Source organism: Jaculus jaculus, chromosome 1 (assembly GCF_020740685.1).
Source record: "Jaculus jaculus isolate mJacJac1 chromosome 1, mJacJac1.mat.Y.cur, whole genome shotgun sequence".
NCBI lineage: Eukaryota > Metazoa > Chordata > Mammalia > Rodentia > Dipodidae > Jaculus > Jaculus jaculus.
This window is the reverse complement of record NC_059102.1, coordinates 331,644,848-331,666,344: the sequence shown is the minus strand read 5'-3', so window position 1 is coordinate 331,666,344 and position 21,497 is coordinate 331,644,848. Positions and strand designations below refer to the sequence as shown.

Here is a 21,497-nt window from a genome sequence, read left to right as displayed (position 1 = left end):
GGGCAGGACGAGGCTATCCCAGGTGGACTGAAAAGCAGGAGTGGGGCCAAAGCTGAGGTCAGCAGTGGAGGACGCGTGGCTGCAGCAGATGCTGGGGATGGGCAGGAAGTCTGGGCTGGGGTCTGGAGTACACAAAGCCAAGTTTGGGAGGTTGAGGCAAGCTGCAGTTGGTGGCACTGGGCCTTCATCCCACAGCACTGGGAATGAGTACCACCGTCTGAGCAGGAGCGGTGGTCTGAAGGTTCTAGCTGCCAGTTGCGGGGACAGACACCAAACATAGTGTCATTCTCAGTGTAAAGATAACTAGAGGAAAAGAATGACAAGCCAGGAGTAGGGGGCGAGGAGAAACGGAGAGGGGAGGAGGGACGAAGAGGAAGAGGGCTGTGGGAGTAGTTCTGAGACTCCAGCTCCGGCGGGAATCCCTCCTTGTAGCTGGTCCTGGGCCTCTCCCACTGGGCCTTCCTACCTCTCAGCCCTGGCTTGGGGTTAGGCCCCTTGTTAGCTCCCTGCCCTCTCTTCAGAAGAACAGAGGCATTTCACATTTCTCTAGCCTCTTGTTGCTCTAATTTTATGATTGTATGAAAATAAGGTTCCCAAATTGCCTTTAATTAGCTTTAATAAGACAGCCTTTTTGCTAATTAAAACGATTATTAAGAAGCCATTTATTGAGAATGAACACAGTGGTTAGAACCTGCGAGAATCCTAACTCTTTAGCAACAACCTCCACCACTAGCTCCACGAGGCTACCAGGACACCCGGCAAGCTCAGACGGGGTGTGGGGGGTAGGGTGGTGTCCAAGCTGCGCAGGGCCGCCTGCTGTTCCTGGACACATTCCCATGGAGCAATGAGCACCTAGCTTTACCTGGGCTCTGGACACTGGGAGCCACACTGCGAACCGTCCAGAGATTCCTCTCTAGTCCTCCATTTTTACAGAGAACCTGGAGGCCTCACAAGCCCAGGTGGCTCTGGTAGCTGGCCATGCTAAGGTGCCAGAAGCACTCGCAGAACCCAGGCCTCTGCGAGCCCCTGCTGCTGGGCTCAGTTCCTCCCCGCAGCCTGGACCTCCTAGAGCAAGCGGGGGAGAAGGGTCCGGCCAGGGGGACCAAGGTGCTGGGGCCTGGACCCTCTATAGGCTGGCTCGGGCTGCTGCGCTTCCCCGGCGGCCTCCTCCCCGTCTGCCTGGCCTGCGCCCGGCTGACACCGCGGGGCTGGGGCCTGAGCTGTCTTGGGGAGCTGGAGTCTGGAGGGGCGGGACCGAGGGGGCTGGACAGGGTCCGGTCAGGTCTGGACCTCGGTCTTCCCCTCCGGATGGTGGGTCCTGCGGCACCCTAGGCACCGAGGCTCCACGGCACCCTCCACCTCTGCCTGGGCCTTCCAGGGACCGGGCCAGCTCCAGGTCCGGTCTGGCGGAACCCTGAAAACCGCGTTTGGTTTCGTCTTATACTGTCTGCCCTCGGGCTGCGGCGACGCTCATGGGCAGAAGATGAGGTGCCCAGTGGGAGGCTGGCGGCAGCAGCGCAGGGGTCAGTAATGTGCCCTTGACCCGAGCCAGTCCCAGGGTCCATCACCAGGGGCCGCGGCCTGGCGCCCCGCCCACCGCAGGCGGCTCGGAGCCCCGGGCAGCGCGGGGACGCTTCGGCCAACATCCACCCCGTTGGGGGCCTCGGCCAGGTCACTCGGCCCGGAGAGTGGGGTGCGGCCGGAGCCCCGAGTTGACGAAGGCTCCCCAGGGGGCCTGGGGACAAAGCGGCCTTCCCGGAGGGCGGGGGGGGGGCGCCCGGGGCCTGCCGGGGGACCCCCCCCCCTGCGCTCCGGGGCGGGCGCCTCCCCAGACACGCTCCCTCCCGCGGGGACACGCACGGGCCGCGGGGCGCCGCAGCAGGCGACAGGGCGCATGCCCGGGCCGGGCGCCCCACGGAGCCCCCGCGCGGCTCTTTGTTATGATAATTTATCCCCTCCCCAGCCGGGCGGCGCCCGCGGAGCGCGTGTCCCCGCCGGGGCGCTCGGCGGCCACGCGCTGTGCCTCCCCTCCCCCTCTCCCTCCCCCGCCCCTCCCCGCACCCCTCTTCCTCGCCCCCTCCTCCTCTTCCCCCCCGCCCCTCTGCTCCCCGTACCCCTCCCCCGCATTCTTCTTCCTCCTTTCGCACCCCTCTTTCTCTGCCCCCTCCTCCCGCACCCCTCTTCCTCCTCCCTCTCACCCCTCCTCCCCCGCAGCCCCGTCTTTCCTTTTCCTCCTCTTCGCACCCCTCTTCCTCTGCCCCTTCCTCCCCCGCACCCCTCTTCCTCCTCCCTCTCCCCCGTACCCCGCTGTCTCTTCCCCCTCCCCCTCTCCACTCTTCTTCCCCCCCCCTCCCCCGCCTCTCCCCGCCCCCTCCCGCGCCGCCCCGCCTCCAGGTGAGAGCAAAGGGCTGCCGGCCGGGATGAAAGAGGCGCGGCGGCCTCCAGACCTCGCAGCTAATCCTCGCCTAAACCCGAGCAACCTCGGAGAGAACAGGCCGGCGACAGATGTGCAGTGCCGCCTCCGGGGATCCCCACATGAAAACTCGTGCAGGGGAGGCACTTGGACCACTACCAAACGACACTGATTGGGTTCTGGGGCCATAATCTTGGCGGGTATGGGGAAGAAAAAACATGGTTACAGCTGCAAAGTCTGTCTTCCTGAAGCGCAGAGGGGGCGCGGGCTGTTTTGTCTCGCGTGCACGGGGGGCGGAGGGCCTGGGTCCCTGCGCTCGGGGCCGGCTGCTCAGCGGTCGGTGCCGAGCCTGGGGACCCGCTGGCCTGCAGGAATGTCCTGCAACAACAGGGCAGCAGCCAGGTGCAGACCAGACACCCTTAGGAAACATCCGCAAGCTGCGTCTGGGCTCTGGGGTGGGGAAGGAAGGGAATGCCTACAGGAGGAGTTTGAATGTGAAATGGCCCCCGGAGGCTCACGTGTGTGAATACTTGGTCCCCAGCTGACGGCGCATTTCGAGCTGGAACCTTTAGGAGGGGAAGCTGGAGGAAGAGGGTCCCTGGAGGTGGGCCTTGGGGTTTCATAGTCTGGCCCCCACTTCCTGTTGGCTATCTGGCCTCCTGCCTCTGGCTGAGACGTGAGCAGTGGGCGGGCCATGCCTTCCTCACCTTAATGGACCTGTCCTGCCTTCCGTAAGCAAGGTGTCTCTGGCTTCCTAATTGTTCACAGCCACAGAAAGTTAGCTGTTACAGTCGTCCTGGGGAAACCCCCAGAGAGCTCTCTGGTTGTCAAACTCGCCCTTGAGAGGTTCCGAAACCTGCAGTCCAGCAGGTAGGAGATGCTAGCCTGGCAGCAATCCCAGCCCCCATATTGCTCCATGGGAACTAGAGGCCAGGGAAGGTAAGAGGTGTTCAGGGTTAGGCAGATCATGGAAGGTAGAGCTGGGCCCAAACCTGCTTCTCCATGTCCAATCTAGTGCTGCCGCCACTGACATGGTTACAATCTGCGGTTAAGAAACAGCAGCCAGGCTGGAGAGATGGCTCAGTGGTTAAAGGCGTTTGCTTAAGGCTCAGTGCTCAATTCCCCCAGGAGGACCCACATAAAGTCAGATGCACAAAGTGGAGCATGTGTCTGTAGTTCGTTTGTCGTGGCAGAAGGCCCTAGCGTCTATCATATATATGTATTTTTTTTTAAAAAAGAAACAACAGTCATTGGAGCTGGGACGCAGTCAGAAGAGTACTTGCCTATCAAGCACTTCGGCTACTCACCGCGTGAATTGGACGTGGCGATGCAGGCTTGTGCTCACAACATTCAGGAGGTGGAGGCAAGAGGATCAGAAGTTCAAGGTCATCTTTAGCTGTGTAAGAAGTTTGAGGCCAGCCTGGGATACATGAAAGACTGTCTCAAATCAGCAGTCATTTGAATAGAAATCAACACGATAGACTACATTGGTTGTGTGTGGTGTCGGTATGTGAATGTATCCATACAACACCCCATGTGCTTGCTGCAGCAGAGGATGCTCGTTTGTGGTGCCCTGAGGAATATCAAGTGTCCTCCGTTGCTCTTCCTCCAGTTTTCACTTGAGCTAGAGTATCTTACCAATCTGGGAGCTTGTAACATACACATGCCCCTAGCTCAGGAAATTCTCCAATCTTTGCTCCCCACAGTACTGGGGTTACAGACATGCATGGTCTTGCCCAGCTATTTATGTGGGTCCTGGGGATGGAACCTGAACGGCTCTCTCAGGCCTCCTCAGTCCTTCATGCTTGCACAGGAAGTGTTCTTAACCACTGATCATCTCTCCAGCCCCAATACAATAGACTAAGAAAATATATAAATAGTTAGAAAATATTAGAATTGGGCTGGAGAGGTTGCTCGGTGATTAAGGTGCTTGTCTGCAAAGCCTGAGGACCCAGGTCTGATACTTCAGGACCCATGTAAGTCGAGATGCACGTGGTGGCGCATGCATCTGGAGTTTGTTTGCAGTGGCTAGAGGCCCTACCACACTCATTCTCTCCCCCTTTTCTCTCTCTGTCTCTCTATATATATCTATCTGCCTTTCTCTCTCTCTCTCAAATACATAAAATATTAACAAAAAGAAAGTGCTAGAATAATAGAGTTAAACTTGCTTGAGCGATAATAGGAATTGGAAATGAATTAATTCTTATAGATCCCATCCCAGGGTCCTTCTGAGCACGAATGTTTTTGTTCTGTCACTTAACACCCACGTGACAGCTGACCTCAGGTTGTTTTAGGGTTCTTTCTGGAGTGATGTGTTCAGGCTAAGTGATCTACCTCTCCCGTGTGCACTGCCATCTTGGCTAAAACCTAGGTCAAGGCTGGACCAGTTAACCAGCGCTCTAACTGGTTATTCTTGCTGGTTGGAAATTCTAGTCACTAGAGAATTAAAAATATCTACTTCCAGTGCTGAGTCTGCAAATGCTGGGAGGACAAGAGGTTGGAGGTGGTCAGCCAGAAAGAACCTGGACAGGAGGAAATGTTGCGGAGCTCCACCCTCCCAGTTTGACCATTGCTGTCTGGAATCAGAATAACTGGATCCCCTGCCTAAGGTCCACACAAGGTCCTAACAACATCCCCTTGGGGCCATCAGACCTTCACCCGAGACCCAGTCTCCACTCCCTGCTGCCCCCTAGCTGCATGTGGTCTTGAGGTAGCTAACGAATGCCAGAGGCCAGGCTGACTGGCATGGGGCCTCCAGGCCTGCAGCTTCTGACACCGTCCTCGCTGTGGTGAGGCTTTGGTCTCAGCTGCCCCAGCCACCCAGGCACCTGTAAGTAACCCCAGGACACTCACTGGTTCTGCAAGCTGAACTTGGGTGGAATTGTTTCTTTGGTTGCCACTCCTCAAGAAAAATATGCAACAGGTATCGTGACTCCCCCTCTCCCAGTGCCCCTCACAGTGGACACAAATGGCAGCCTTGGTGGCAGGACAGCTTGGTCGGGTAGAAGAGCTTGTTGCCGAGAAGCCCTGGAATCTCCGTGGCCCAACATCGCGCTTACGGCCATTGCACTGTCATTCCCACTCCCCCCTGTACAAATACAGGGGTCAGTGCTTTTGTCCTTGTCTCAGATCCTACCAGCCAGCAAGCATTGCTAGCTGTACACCTCACTTCATGGAAGATTATACTCTCATAAGAAACTCAGCGAAGTGGATAGAAACGGAATTCTGTGAATCGCCTCCTATTTTCAAATCATCTGTGGGGCTAAGTTTAAAGGTGATGTAGAAAGGGATGAGAGTTTGAAGTAAGGACAATCACCCTACTTGATCTGCTACTTAAATTTAGATCTTGTAAGTGGCAACTGTGTCCTAGTCATTTTGTAAGGCACACCCTCAAAAATAAGGCTGGGTTTCTCTTTTCAGGTACAGTATGTACAAAGAATGGTATTGAGTTTAAGTCAACCAAAATTTTTAACTTAACATCATATTTTTTTCTGGGTAATCACTAGGTCTATTCAATACTTTGATAGAATCAACTTAAACTTTGGCAAATTATGGGATGAATGGGCTGTTAGTTGTTTTTTTTTTAATCTTTTCCCTTGTAAAGGACATCTCATTCCCTTTATCCAGCCACTGTTCTAGACGATTCTATCTTCAAAACAAATTGCATTAAGGACAATAATGCCTTCATTCTTCCATCAGAGTTCTTTCCCAGTTTATGATAACTGTGTTAACCCAAAGATGATTAAATTTTAGCGAAAGGAAAAGAAATCTGATATGGGTTCGTCTGTGCAGCCCCTTTTAGAGAATGTAGGAGGAAGCTCTGGTGATGATTTTCATAGCTGTCTACCAGCCTTGGGCCCCCACGGGCACCATCCCTACTTAATTTCAAACTTGCTGTAGAGAATTGAGGCGTCTCAACACTTTTCCACTTAGGGGTGCTCCAGCACTTTCACCGCCTGCCTGTGGCACATCCAAGCCAGTAGTGGGGAAGTTCTGGGTCTCATTCATCATGCATATCAGTAATGTACACCCCAATAATTAAAACCTTAATCCTGGCAACCCTATGAGATGCAGACCATGCACTGCAAACTGGAGGCTTTGCAGTCAGGGAGCGAGACGCACTATGTGGACCACGGGGCAGAGCGCGGCTGTGGCTTCACGCTCATGCAGCTTCACTCCAAGTTCCGCAACCCCACTGTGTTCTAGTCTCAAAAAACCAGCTGCCTTGGGACCTGGGCTGAACCAGGAGGAGCTGCCTTGGGCTGGTGCCTTTACCTAATCACTAAGATAGTTTGCTGAGGATGGGGCTGCAACATCTGTCACCCTGTTGATCGCCAGGGTTGATTCAGCTGATCTGGCTGGCTAGGCGGGTGTCCGCTTCTTCCCTCACCACTCCATGTGGGTCCCTCCTGAGGCTATGTGCTCAGTCCAAGAGGATGACCTTCCCCAACAGAGGAGGACTAGTCTTTGGTCAAGGGTGTAAGAGTAGATGCGCTCCCCTGCTAGAACCTCCAAACAAGCTCTCAAGATAGTTTGCTGACATCGACAGACTTGGAGAACAGCATGGACAATTGCCAGCTCCAGGAAGCAAAGCCAAGTCACTTCTTTTTCCACAAAAACATAAAACCACCTCTTGTCCCTCAGATATCCACCCCACTTCCCGCCTTCACGAGGAGATTTGACAAAGGAAAGAAGTGTCCTCTCTCCTTGTTCATTGGATGTGATTTACAGCTGGACATGGTGGTGCACACCTTTAATCCCAGCCCTTGGGAGGCAGAGGTAGGAGGATCACGGTGAGTTCAAGGCCCCCCTGAAACTATATAGTGAATTCCAGGTCAACCTGGGCTACAGTGAGAACCTACCTCGAAAAAAAAAAAAAGAATGGAGATTCGCTCTACCACATGTAGAGGGCCATGTTGGTAGACCTCCACTCCAATCCATCATCAATCAATTCCATCACTCATAGTCTGGTTTTCTGTTTCCCAGTCAGCACATGGATGACTGTGAATTTTGGGGACCTTCCAGATGTCTGAATGCTGCACCAGGCACACTACAGAAACACTGACTTGCCTTGTGATTACAAGGATACCAGGGTTGTGTACAGTGTAATTTAAGGATTAGGTACTTTAGTCATTGCTGGGACCAAATACCTGGCAAGAAGCAACTTAAGACAAGGTTTACTTGAGAGAGAGAAACCACTCTAGCCCAGGCTGACCTGGAATTCACTCTGTAGTCCTGGGCCGGCCTTGAATTCACAGTGAGCCTTGTACCCGTGCCTCCAGAGTGCTGGGATTAAAGGTGTGTGCCATCATACCTGCCCATAGTTTAAAAATTTATGTGTGTGTGTGTGTACATGCCACAGCACATGTGTGAAAGTTCTTTTCAATTTTTTTTTCGAGGTAGGGTCTCACCCTTGCCCAGGCTGACTTGGAATTGACTATGTAGTCTCAGGATGGCCTCGAACTCACGGTGATCCTCCTACCTCTGCCTCCCGAGTGCTGGGATTAAAGGTGTGCGACACCATGCCCAGCTCCTTTTCTATTTTTTAATTCTTAAAAAATATTTTATTTATTTGAGAGAGAGGAAATATGTGAGCACATCAGGGACACCTGCCACTACAGGCAAACTCCAGATGCATGTACCACTTTGTGCATTGGGCTTTATGTGGTTACTGAGGAATTGAACCTAGGCTGGTAGGCTTTACAAGCAAGTACCTTTAACCTCTAAGCCATCTCTCCAGCTCATCCATATTTTTATTTAACGTGGTCAAAAGCAGTTGTTTCAGACTATGAATAAGTAGTGTACATTTTCAAAGTTAGCAAACTGAATCAACATGAAGGGGGAAAAATAAACAGCCTTAGCCAGCCCACCAGGACTGTTCACCAGGAAGCTGCTACTCACTGGCCAGTATACAGACAGCTTGTACGGATTCCCTTCGTTCAGTTAGTGTTCCTCAGCCTGTCACAGGCACTGAGGGGAAATGCAGACACAGGAAATTACGGGCTATTTTAAACAGCAGGTTTATTAAACTCACTTGCTGATGCACTTCATGGCAGGATACAAGACTCAAGTGCTCATAACTTACATCTTGGCAAGTGCTTTTCCTAACTGAGTTCTCCCAGCTAAAGCCTGGCAGACATTCAGGTCTGGAAGCCAGCTCTGACTGTACCGTCTCACCTTGGGTCATGTAGCCATACCACATGGAGAGGTGTCAGCGGTGTGAAAACACCTTGCTGACAGGCTCTAGCTCTAAAGAAGCAGCAGGGCTATGACTTGCAGCAGCATAAAAGACCCTTGGGGGCTGGAGAAGATGGCTTAGCGGTTACGGCGTTTGCCTGCAAAGCCAAAGGACCCATGGATTTCCCAGCACCCATGTTAGCCAGATGCACAAAGGGGTGCACACGTCTGGAGCTTGTTTGCAGTGGCTGGAGGCCCTGATGCGCCCATGCTCTCGCACTCTCTCCCTCTTTCTCTGTTAAACAAATAAATAAAATATTTTAAAAATAAAATAAAACAATAAAAGACCCTTGGGACTCGGTGGGTATAGGGCTTGCCACCCAAGCACAAGGACCTAAGTTCAGATCCACAGCACCCACATAAAACCTGGGTGCAAGGTAGGATGCACCTGTAACCTCAGCACTAGAGTGTTAGAACGTGTTGGCTAGAGTAGCTGAACTGGGTGAGCTGTAAGTTTAGCAGCAGACTCTGATGGAGATTCCATGGAGTGCTGGAGAGATGGCTCAGTAGTTGGAGGCACTTGCTTGCAAAGCTTGGTGGCCAGGGGTTCAAATCCCCAGTGCCCACATAAAGCCAGATGCATAAAGTGGTACATGCATCTGGAGTTCATTTACAGTAGCAGGAGGCCCTGGCGTGCCCATACTCTCTCTCTGTCTGCTTACAAATAAATTTATAAAAGTATTTAAAAAAATAAGATGGAGAGTGATTGAGAAGACACCAGACATCAACCTCAGGCCTCCAAATGTACCAACACACACACATGTAAGCCTACAAACATGCAACCATGCTTACCACACACATGCACACAAAATAGATCTTGTTTTAAAGTTCCAAGTCAAGGCACAGCAACCATAAATGCATCACCAAAAGTCACACATTGCATCTTTTCACTTATCAATTTCATTTTCTTCTTCATGGGGTAGTGTCTGGCTTAAACCAACTTTGTCAACGTCATTCTGAACCTTGCCTTTGAAGTGGCCTGATGAAACCAACTGGGACTGATTACATTTACTGCAGGCAGTGACTTCAGATCTAAGGTTCCCAAGTGGTTCCAGCCCTTTCGCCTTGTGTGCTGTTGGCATTGCGCGGGCGCCTCCTCCGCCATGTCTTCTATAAGCTCTGCTCCTGCTCACAGAAAGGTGGCAGCCGTGCTTTGACTAATGCCCATTTAACAAAGGAGTAGGTGAATATTCCAAGTTTCCATTGTCCTGAAAGCTCATGTCAAAGATGCTTTCCTCTGACGTTTGATTGGGTATCGAATAGTGACTTCTGCTGGTTGTAAGCTTTTGTATCTTCTCATGCCCCCTTGTTCCAGCCCCCAACCCTTTCCAGGTGAAGTGCAGAACAGTACAGAACAGCTTGAAGACATATGGCTTCTTTGCCCTTTGGCCAGATTCTAGGACTTTCTACTTCCGGAAAGGACTGGGTTTGGAACATGCGATTAGAAGCTAGGACAGAAGTAATAAAAGGGGCTCTAGCAGGGCAGAGTTACTTTTTAAAATGAGTTATTTCCCTCCCCTTCCCTTTTGGTATTCTGGATTCTGCCATGTCAGGTTTGCCTGGCAGCAGCGGGAGGCAGCACTGTTTCCAAGCCGGCAGACCGAAGCTCAGGCGGAAGGTGTCGGGGTCGCTATGGGGCTCTTACACAGAACTGTTGTGGGTTTAACTTACCACGGAGGGCCTTGGCCACTGCAAGAGCTAGCTTAGTATTGCATGGATGGCACATGGAGTCCGCCCAGGAGGCCCATGTACACTCATGACATGTGCACTAATGACAGACATGTGTCATAATTTGGAGGAGTGTTGACGGATTCTTCTTTTGGTGGAGGAAAAGGGATTCCTTTTAGTATGCTGGAAATGCCCTAGAAACAAAATCTGATGACTAACACTGGGAGGCTCTGCTGCCGATGGACTTGAAGGCCACTCGTGGCCACAAAGGAGCAAGTCTGGTGGGTTCTGTGAGCAGAACCTGAGCTCAGGTGGGCGCTATCAAAAGCCATCAACCAGCAGGGCACAGCGGACACCCGTCGTGTCAGCACTAGAGAAGTGAGGCAGGAAGATGGGGATGTGATGTCAGTCTGTGACACGTAACAGACCCTGTCTCAAAAAACTAAAAACAGCACGCTCAGAAACTGGGATGCATTATCTAGAAATGTTGGGGCTTTCAAAAAGCAAACGGGTTAGTCCTTTCGTATTTAAATCCCTGCTCTGTATTATACTCCTAGTAAGGCTGCTATGTTTGACAAAGTAATTAGCTTTCAACCAGTTCTCCCCTTTATCACATAAAATATTAGCTTCTAAGAAGCATGAATACAGGGCTGTGTGGAATGCTGTTATAACCATCTTCTTAACAATTTGCCATTTCACAAAGGGATCACCTAGAGCTCCTGACTGAGGGCTTCATGCTACACATTTGGTTTCCAGAAACTACAGAAATCTAAACCTCAAGCTAAGTTTATTCTTAAGGAACTCATTTATTTTGAAAACACCTGTGTAGTCACCATTCACTAGCTTCTAGTAATTCTGAGCTGTTCTTCTTCTTTTTTTTTTTTTTAATGTAGAGAGAGTAATGGAAAAGACAGGTAGTCATTGAAATGAAATTAAAATGTAATGAATTTTTATCATTTTAATAAATATATATCAAGAAAACTCACTTTATTACAACACATTCATGAACAAGCATCTATCATCTAAACTTTTCAACATCAAATGTTTATCAAATATTGAAAACAAAGGACGAAACATTACTGGACTATTTAGCCATGACACAAGACCATGATTTAAAAACCGGTCCTTGTGGACAACTGCCCCGCCGACCCTACTCATACACTGTATGAAGGAGACCTATATTTAATATTAATAGCAATAATTAAAAAGCCTTATCTTGGAGAAACCGGGAGAACTTACCTATTTCCTCCATTTGGCATTTGGTTCCTGTGAAGAATTGTTTTAAAAAAGGCCCGAGTTAACCAAGCCAGTCCGTGACCTTGGCCATGGGAATACTGTTTTGTAGGCAGAGCTGGCTGGAGTGGACAGGGCACCACCGTTAACACTCTTGAAAAATGTCCAAATTCAAGATATTGTGGACAAAAATGTTGGCCAAATACACAGTAGCGATGACAGACCAAGTCCCATTTCTCCAAAATAACTTCCCAAAACCTAAAATCTTTACATTCTTCAAGATAAACCTTATCGATCACCACATCATTTATTAACATTGTGCTTCCTAATCAACAGCAAAAGTCATATATAAAAAACCACATGCTTTTATAATCTAAACAAGTGAAATGATGCAAAACTGGTCAAAATATAACGCATGCCACGGGTTCTTGAACTTCATTGGACAAGAAAACAAAACAACCCAGAGCCCAGAAAGCCCCACCCTCCTGATGCACCCCCACCACACCACAGAGAAGCTCTGCAGCCCTCATCGTGGCTCCTCCACCCTCCCAACACATCAGACCCAAAGCAACTGGGCATCAAAAAACAAAGCTAGAATAGGTGTTGAATCAAAAGTTGAACGCAACAGTTCAAAGTTAACAGTCTCCAAACCATATGGATCCACCCTGTGTTTCTTTTCCTGTTTGTTAAATCCCTGCTATAACTCTGATTTATCCTTAATTTTCACATTGGCAAAAATTAAGACAAAGTAAGGCACCAAAATTCGCCCTGTGTACCACCTACCTCCCTAGTAACCTCATCACCCATCATGGGCAAGCCAGGAACTTGCAGGGAACACAGTCTCCACAGATTGTAGATCGCTGCCCAGACAGTCCTGTCTCACCACCCTACATCCCATTCAGTGCAACCTCTTAACAGTTCCATGGAGCCATTTATCTAGTTTCCTGTCTTCAGTCTTTCATTCAGAAAACACAATATGTCTTACTGAAGGGGCAGACATCCTCTGCTGGCTATCTGGATTTGCTTGCCGAATGACTGCCCGATTCATTGGCAAATGTGTTGAACTTTCTTGGTTGGTGGCAGACTCCTTGGAGGGGCAATGAAAATTTCACAAGATCACATCGTCTCCACACCCACCCTCTAATCTACTTATCTCTTTTTTTTTTTTTTTTGTAGGAAAACTAAGATATACTTTTAAGCAAAAAGCTGACTGTTTTCTTGGCAAAATCACCACATTTAAAAGTAGCTTGCTGATGCCTACTGTACAGATGTTGTATGCAATCTGCTCTCTGGGCATTAACACGACACTGCATGTTCATGGCATAATCTTATCAGTTGTACAAAACTATAAAATCCATTCAAAATAAAATTTATGGGTGCTAGCTGATCATGCTGTGAGTTTCCCGCACGGGCGGGTGGACATCACATCTTGCTCCCTTTGGCGCAGCACAGTCTGGCACTCGGTGAAGGCTCCTTTCTCCTCAGAGACCTTTTCCAGGACTCACTCATGTTTTTTTCATTGTATCCAGTCTCAAAATAATCATAAAATTGGCCTTTGCACTCAAAATCCAGGTCATTTCCCACAGGTTCATGGCTGAGGGGGCCACCCTCCCTGCTGGTCTCATTACTGGATTTCTCATCACTGAATTTGGCCTTTTCCTGGACATCAAGGGACCGGACACTAGTGACAAAGATTTCATTGGCAGGCATTTGGCCATCACTCTTGTAAAGAGGTGTGCTGCCTTCAGGGAAACCCACCTGGTGGGAACAACCGGGCAATGGCAGAGGGGAAGAGGAGGAGGAGGAGGTGGAGGTGGCCGAGGCACTTCCAACACTGGTGCTGACAGAAAGGGGGAAATTCAGGTGGTGGCCACCACACTCTTGGTAAAGGCAGCAGGCGTGAAACTTCTCACACTCCTCTCTGGCCACCCGAGGTCGTTTCCGGTAAGGGCAGTCCTGAGCCATAAACCACTCCTGGGCCGAGGTGCCAGAGAAGGAGCAGGCCGGCAGGCACCAGCTGTTCTGCGTGAGGATCTCCCCGTGGACCCTCTTCATGAGGTTGTTGATGAGAACAGACCTCCGCAGGTATACCTCGGGGTCATCGATGAACTTCAGCTTCTCCAAGGACATGTAAAGGATGTGGGCTCGCTCCTCAAAAATCGAGATGGTCTAAAAGTCAAAAGGGGAGGAGAAAGCTTAGGAAAAGACTCATATGAAAATGTCATCATTCCATATCCTTTCCTCAGCAGAGTCTTGTGCTCTGTCTCCCCATGGGATCTGCTTGGGAGAGTGGGCCCAGAGCTGTGCATGTCCCCATCCTGTCCCTTTGCTGACTCACTGGTGTGGCCAGGCAGCAGCCACAGAGTGGGAGAGATGCTTGAGTTACAGCTAACCTAAGCTGTCGGAAGACAGGACAGCAGACCGGGCGGCCAGCGGTGGGCATCAGGGTGCTGGGTGCTGGTTACATCTAGGTTCTAGACCTGGGTGTTAGCACCATGGGGATGAAATGTATCCAGCTATACTTTGTTTCATGTGTGTACAAACACACGCATGTACTGTGTGCCAGTAGATATTTTTAGTAGATGCAAGATGCAGATCCTAGAGAGCACATTTCAAAGCTGAGGGCATACGATCCAGCCTTCGGTGCTGCCCTTTTCATCCTTGCACTCAGCCTTGCCTGGTTAGAGAACAGTAGTATTTAAGGAGGCTCAGAGCCAGGCAGGACCTGCCAGTTAAAGAACCTGCCTTGGGTGTTGGGCAGGAAAGATGCAGAAGGAAACTGAGGGCTCACTCCTGAGCCATGTGATGCTACTACTGGGTGACAGTTGGTGAAAAGCCAGAAGCAATTTGGTTTATTTTTATATTTTTTATTTTTGGAGACAGGGTCATATAATGTAGCCCAGGCTGGCCTTGAACTTGTATCAATGCTCTTGCTTCTGTCTCCCAGTGCTGGGATTATGGGTGGTGCCACCACACCAGCTTTTTCCAGTAGCAATCAGAAAGCAGTGGTAGCCATAGTAAGTAACTGCTTGTACCTGGGGCCTGCCCTTCGGTTGTTAAGAGCAAAACAGTGGTAGACTCCGAGGAACTGTGAACAAAAACAGGGCAAACTGACCAAACAGGGACAAGGACCACACACACAGGGAGAAGCTCAGTGCGTGGCAACAAACACCTTTGTGTTTACAAGAACAGGCAAAAGCCAGGGACATCTCAGAAAGAGGGAGGCCCCTCAGCTGAAAATCTCAGCAGTGCTATGGACCGTGGTCTGGGGCTGTTCCTCCTTGATGGGAGCAGCGGCAAAGCTTCTGGCCTATGTCTCAACCCCACCACACACGTGCCTCGTCTTTAGCTCAGGTTCTTCTTGGGTATTAATTCTGTATTTCAACAAGCGAGGCCCCGACCCGATGCACCATGTATGAGTGGACACATACAAGGCATAATGAGACTACCCCAAGAGGTCAGAAAGAGCCCAGGGAACTGCCCCATCTTGGACACACACTTCTGCAGCACTGGCCATGCAGGTGGAACTCAGATGGGAACGACATCAGGAAACAGCTTAAGTACTTCCCAACATCCCCAGCCCTGGTGCAACTTGGGTAATATTTAATCATGAGAAAAAAAGTTGTGTGCTTCATTATACAATTTTGTTATTTCTGGGTAGAGAATCTCTTTCTGGCTCTTTCTTCAAGTACTTGTGAAAAGTAACCCAGGACCCCCCAAAAAGTGACAGCGATTAATGTGGCTCTACAGAGAGGCGGCTTGTTTTCATTGCCTGGGTGGGACAATTTAATTGCTGGAAATAGTTCAAGCAACTGTTACTAAGTATCTTAAACTCTTAATAAAAATAGTGACTATTAAAAAAACATACTTTATGGCTACAGCTGCTGAGTGGTGGGTGAAAATCCTCTTCTTCCACATACTTCCTCTTAAAGTATGTGATCTTGGATGTTGTTACAGGATTTGAAATTCCCCTGTAATGCGATCCTGTGGTAATAAATCAGACATGACAAATGACATGCAGTTTGCCAGAGGCTCTCCAAACAAAATACTCTCATTTCCTTTCCTTCTTGTTGGCTACCTCCTTGTCTGTACATGTGGTGATTAAAAATAAGCATTTGTCTTAAGAATTATGATCATACAGAACCCTGTGAGCCTGGGTAGGCAAGAATGTTTAGGCGATATTAAAGGGAAGTGACGTCTCTCAGCATTTACTAAATACCCAGAGTCTTAACTCTGCACAGGCAAACAGCAGAGTTCATGAAGGGCAGGAGTGTAACAGCTATGAACTGACATTAGCATTTATTCCAATTGTTTCATTAAACCCAGATCTCTAACACCCATGCTCACATACACCCATCAAGAACCATGGATAGCCCAGCCACTTTCAGAGTCGGTAAACAGATGACTATCCACACAAGGGAGTCATCACATTCCTTCTTGGAAAATACAAATTGAAATATTCAAAGTTCAAATTTTAAATTTGGAGAAAAGTTTTTCTTTTTTTTTTTTTTGCCCTGAAAAATGTAACAAAACCACAAATAAAGTGGGGCCTTGTTTTTAAAAACTACAGCCATTTAATCCGTTTTACCAAACTAGACTTCCCTGAATCTCGTTTTGTATTTTAGTTTCTTAAAACAAAACAAAAAAAAAAAATCTAGTGCTGCACAAAAACCCAAAGGAATTTCTTTGAAAATAAGAATCAAACACCAGGAAAAACATATTGCTATTTTTTTGGCTTAGGATTTCTTTTCCATACAACTCCAAAGTCAACTGTGTTCTCAAGAAAAGAGGCCCACAGTAGAGACTCCTTCCTTTCTGCCTGGGGTAAACCTTTTATGAGATAAGGTCGGATGTAGCCCAGGGTGGCCCTCAAACTTGCTATTTAGCTGAGGAAGGACCTTGAACTTCTGATCCTCCTGTCTCCACCTTCTGAGAGCAGGGATTACAGGTGCGCACCACCTTGATTGACAACCATATTTTCCAGCTCGAAATTTATGAAATTATGCTTGGTTCACACCCTGGGCTTCAGGCTTGCTAGGCAAACTCTCTACCAATGAGCTACATTCCCAGTTCCCACTTCCAATATTTGGTCTGATTCTCTGAAAAGTACCACCCATGACTGATCCCCCAGCAGGTGGACAGGACTGGTGCAATTTAAACCCACATCCTATCCTCTCTCAAGAGCCTGGCCCTGAGACTGAGCAGCTCTCAGCTACAAGAGGCTCCAGACCACCTAAGGAGAAGGTCCCGAGTGGTACCTGCCAGTGGGGGACCAGCCCCGCGGTCTCCCTGCAAAGAAGCTTGTGCCAGCCCTGGGGGGCTCGGGCCTCTGCAGCTATCCGCCTCCCACAGTGTTTGGTACCCAGAAATTTCAGCAGCTCCTTCTGAGGCAATGGGCTCACAGAATCTGTTCATGGACAGGACCAGAGTCATCTCGGATGCCCCTAAGATCTGGAAGAAAACAATAAAAGAAAGGGAGAAGAACAGGTAAAGAACCCAGGTCAGGAGCCAGCTCAGGAAAATTCTCACACCTTACTTCTGGGCTTAAAGAAGCTTTTACTTCCGGCCCCCCCTTCACCCTCAACCGTCTGGTTATTTTTCCAAGAAAACCTCAGCAAACTCTGGCTGCTGTCAGCTCAGCCTCCGCGCTCAGCAGTCTGCATTCCAGGGTGGATCTTTCAAACCCAGTCCTCATTGTTCTCAGACCCCCCTGCCTCTTCCGACAGCTGCTCTGTCTCCTAAGAACACTCCCTCCTGACCTTCCCGCATAAACTGTACCACTAAGAGGCAGGGCCAAAACCCTTGCACTTCCTTTCTATTAATAAGGTGAAGTCAATTTTCTATCAATCCCCCCAGGAGTCTCCTTTGATGAAATCTGCTAATCAATCAAACGGTGGCATGGGCTGGGGGGGGGGAGGGCAGACACAGAAATCTCTGTCATCTTCCCAACATTCGGTGGGCTTGAGTTTGTTCCGTGCCCCCCTAAGCCTCCTCCTCTACCCTGTTCCTGGGCTTCCTCCACTCTCTCCTCCCAGGGGAAAGCCTATAGAGACACTTGGTCGTTGTTTCCACCAGCCGTGATCGGCCTGAACTGGATCTGCCTCCAGTCAAAACACTACGAGATGAAGACAGAAAATTGGCTCCAGTTTCCAGCCGTGAGTTGCAGTCCCATAGGAGCCAAGCACAACATCAACTGAGCAGGCAGAATATTAAACAGGAGCCAGGGCTCCAGGGCAGAGGCAGACAGCAACTCTTTAAACTGCAGAGTCCAGACACAAGGCGGGAACTTTCCAACATATCACTGTCCTTCTCTCCAGTGTCCACCCTTCCCAGTGACTCTGGGGAACCCGCCAGTGAAGCTCCTGCTAACCGACCCCCAACCTACTCAGGCTATAGGCCCACTTTAACGGGGGTCCAGTGTTTTCACTTGGTCCTTTCTGGGGTCCTTTGACCCTCCCTCAAGGGTAGGATGAAGAGTAAGTTTCAGGGAAGAGTCTGATATTAGCATAAAGACCCAGGGACCACAGAGTGATGTAAGACTTGCTTTCTGAATATTCTCTTTCCTTCCCACATTAGACAGTGTATAGTCTTTGGGGGAGACTATCACTCCCCAAACAGGGCAGCTCTAGCTTGGGCCACTTCCAGGTGAGGAAAGGAAGGGTCTAGGAAGGGCAAACCTCAGTTTCATCAAAGGGACAAAGTCCTCTAGCTGACAGAACAGCTCTTGGCAGAAGACTTTCACAGGCGTTGCTGTGTCTCCCTTTCAGCCTCAGCCCCACTGCAGACAAGGGAGGTGACTTGGTCAGGGGGTGGAATTAGAATCTGGCTGAGTTGACCTTCCATTTCTCTTTTCAAAAAGACATGAGCCAGGCCTTACTAGACAACCTTATTGAGGAAGAAGGGGGGAGGGTAAGAGTCAAACAATTTTCTATCAGGAAATGACAAGGGATGTTCATCTTTCTCTGCATCACCAACCAAGAAATTTTAGCCTCCACTGATTTAGGAAACTTAGCTATTGTTCCCATTGACTCCCAGGCTCTGAGCCCAAGCAGAGTGTCAAATTCATGATACTTTCTTTCTTGGAAGGTTCATGAATTGGTCCCATTTCTTAACTGAGCCTAAGAGACACTCCTGTCAAGCAGCGGGCAGGAGCAGATCTTGGCCCTCTGATTGACAACCATATTTTCCAGCTCGAAATTTATGAAATTTCCTCTCACTTTTGTGATGAATTCTGGGAAGACTCAAGCCTGTGCCTGGTGTAACTTTTTTTTTTTTTTTTTTTTTAACACATAAACAAAAGCAGGCTGACAAGCCCATACCCCTAAAGAAAGACAGCCCTGGCAAGCTCCTGGCAGTCATTACCTTTGCTTAATAGGACATTAATGGCCTGGTGCTGCTTCATGTTATTCGAGGTTTGTTATATTTTAATGACTTTAGAGAAGCAACCCTTGTGGTTGTTGGAATTTCAATGCATTTATTTGTTAGTATTGTTTCCAACACAGATTCCATCATTTGAACCTGAAGTGTGGCATAGTAAGTTTTAGCTCTGCTGTTTCTTGTGTTTATAACATCTAATTTCAGTAGTTTTTTTTTTCTTTGTCAAATTGGAAACTGTTACACACAAGATCCTACACGAGAAAGGCAGGGTTCTGCAAGTGATTTATGTGAGCCTGGGTAGAGCATGAATGAGCTGGGATTATTTGAGAGGAGATTGTGCAATGGGTCTTGGTTTACTTGGAACTTACTCTGGGCTGTTAGGAGGCAAGCTTAATGTCCTGGAAGCATGACTGCCTAGCACTGGGAGCCCATGTTTAGCACGAATCTTTACTTGTCCTATATGGAGAGTGTTAGTCATGACAATTCTGCTATGGAATTCAAAAGGCCAGGTCTACAAACTTAGACTCTTCATCTTAAATTTAGCCACAAACATAAATGATGGCAAATGTAAGACAAGAAATGAGTGGGTTTAAAAGGAGGGTGTTAACTTGCGTCCCATCTATTCATGGGTTTAAAATTTTTTTAAGACCCAACTCATCACCCTCAGGCTCCGCTGCAACTGTCCTATCACCCAAGCGGGCAGAGTGCAATGACCCCTCAAGCTGAAGGCTAGAGGTCAAGGGTTCCCATCAAACATTCCTAGTATTCAGGCATCTGTAGGATTTGGCATTCCAGATGAGCCCGCTGCCTAGTCCCTTGGAGCCACTGCCACGTTAATACCATGGACCAGTACGGCTTCGGAGGCACCTGGAACGTAACCGGGCTCTTGGTCCTGAAACAGTGTCATAAAGCATCGCCCTCCTCCCCTCACTGCAGACTGGGAAATGCTGAAGGGCATCGCTTGCAGCTGGCAGACAGAGTCCAACCCTGGACAGCAGGGCAAGAGCCTCCAGTGCGCCCAGGTGAACTGCTCGCACCCAGGGGGAACACATTGTCCCAGACAAGACCTCAACAGCTGGTCGGGCTCGCCCTGGTGGCACAGGGAAGGAGCTGGGTGGGAAGAAGAAAAACCCTTCAACCCTCCTAAACGGACAGATACCGCTTTTCTGCACGTCCCCGAGGTGTCCCTGCCGGTTTCAGGGCAGGAACTCGGGGGCTGGGTGGGCCTCTGCAGCCAGGGACTCCCGCCTGGGAGCCCCGTTGTCTCCGCGCCCAAGCTCGAGGCGGCGGGGTAGGGCTGGGGGCGGAGGGCCACCGCACCGGTTCCACCGCAGCCCCCACGGGGGATCGGGGTCGCGTCCCCAGGCCTCGGTCCTGGGCTGGGGGCAGCCTCTGGCCGGCCTGGGGCCCGCGGGGAAAGTAAGAAGCCCGGGTGGGAACAAAGGCAAGTTGTCTTCCAAGGTGCTTCTCCTTAAGGATAAGAGCTGTGATTATTCATTCTCTCTCTTTTAGCAAAAAAAGAAAAAAAAAAAAGCCCACCAAGTTTCCTTCTAAGGGAAATACACGCCAAAGGTAGGATTCCAAGGCAATGACTCACGGCGGCTGGCCGGGCTCCCGCGCTCCAGCCAGCCCGCAGCGGCCCGCGTGCGCTCGCCGAGCCGGGGCCGGGGTGGCCGGGCCGGGAGGACGGCGCCGTCCGCTGCCCTCGCTCGGCTCGGCTCCCCTCCGCGGCCGGGCGGGCGCTCGGCAAAGTTGCGGGCGGAGAGGACGCGGGGGCGGGAGCCGCGGAGCGGAGCCGAGGACAGAGCCGCCGCCGCCCGCCGCGCGGCTCCGCAGGCGGCCCGGAGCAAGGGCGGAGGTGGCGGCTCCCGCGGACCAGCCGGTTCTGGGGCGCGCTCCGGCTCCGTCGCCCCGCCGCCCGCCCACCTGCCCGGCCGCGGCCCCGACCCCGCCCCGGCTCAACCTCCTCCTCCCGGCCGGGCACGCGGGGGTCTCGCGGGGGCGGCTGGCGCCCGGGAAGGAGGAAGGAAGGAAGGGCCCGGGCAGCCCCCGCGCAGCGCCCCGGCCCCCGCCGCCTCCCCGCGCCGGGGTCACCGCCCGCGCCCGCGCCCCCGCGGTCCTTACCGCGCGGCCCGCCGCACCGCCGCCGTCCTCCGCGCGGCCCGGGCCCGCCGCCGCCGCCGGGCGAGCCGGTCCCGCAGGTCCCGCCGCGGACGCTCACGGAAACGAGCGGCTCGGGGAGGCGAGGAGCGCGAGGCAGCCGTCAAGCCCGCTTGCCATTTCCCCGCGGATTTCCGAGCACGGCTGAGCCGGTGCCCCCGGGGCGAGCGAGCGCGGGAACATGACAGGCGCGCTCCCCGCCCGCCTCCTGCGCCCGCCGCCCCGCCGGCTGCTCGGGGCCCGCCCGCCCGCCCCGCCCCCAGGCCCCCGAAGCCTTCCCTGCAACCTCTCCTGTGTGTGCGTGTGATTAAAAAAAGAAAGGAAGGAAAGAAAGGAAATCTGCGCCTTTCCCACCCTGTGCAGGAGACTTTCTCTCCCCCGCTGCGGCGGACGGAGATGAGGACCAGCT

The 21,497-nt window shown here is 50.9% G+C and overlaps 1 protein-coding gene across 1 annotated transcript; it reads right to left on the bottom strand.

Annotated features, from left to right (window-relative positions):
- Positions 1–11,256: 11,256 nt before the first annotated feature.
- Sertad4 (SERTA domain containing 4) lies at positions 11,257–21,082 on the bottom strand. The gene is made up of 4 exons (XM_045132682.1): positions 21,053–21,082; positions 16,810–17,002; positions 15,420–15,535; positions 11,257–13,720 (listed from the first exon to the last, which is right to left on the bottom strand). Exons 2-4 carry the CDS (start codon positions 16,982–16,984, stop codon positions 12,974–12,976), a joined length of 1,038 nt encoding a protein of 345 aa, XP_044988617.1. The 5' UTR covers positions 16,985–17,002; positions 21,053–21,082; the 3' UTR covers positions 11,257–12,973.
- Positions 21,083–21,497: the final 415 nt, after the last annotated feature.

Excerpts from the sequence above, each read along its gene's own strand:
- Sertad4 (XM_045132682.1), bottom strand. The coding sequence starts at position 16,984 with ATGACTCTGGTCCTGTCCATGAACAGATTCTGTGAGCCCATTGCCTCA. Across the intron at positions 15,536-16,809 it reads GGCTGGTCCCCCACTGGCAG|GATCGCATTACAGGGGAATT; the intron begins GTACCACTCGGG and ends TTATTACCACAG. Across the intron at positions 13,721-15,419 it reads TCAGCAGCTGTAGCCATAAA|ACCATCTCGATTTTTGAGGA; the intron begins GTATGTTTTTTT and ends TTTGACTTTTAG.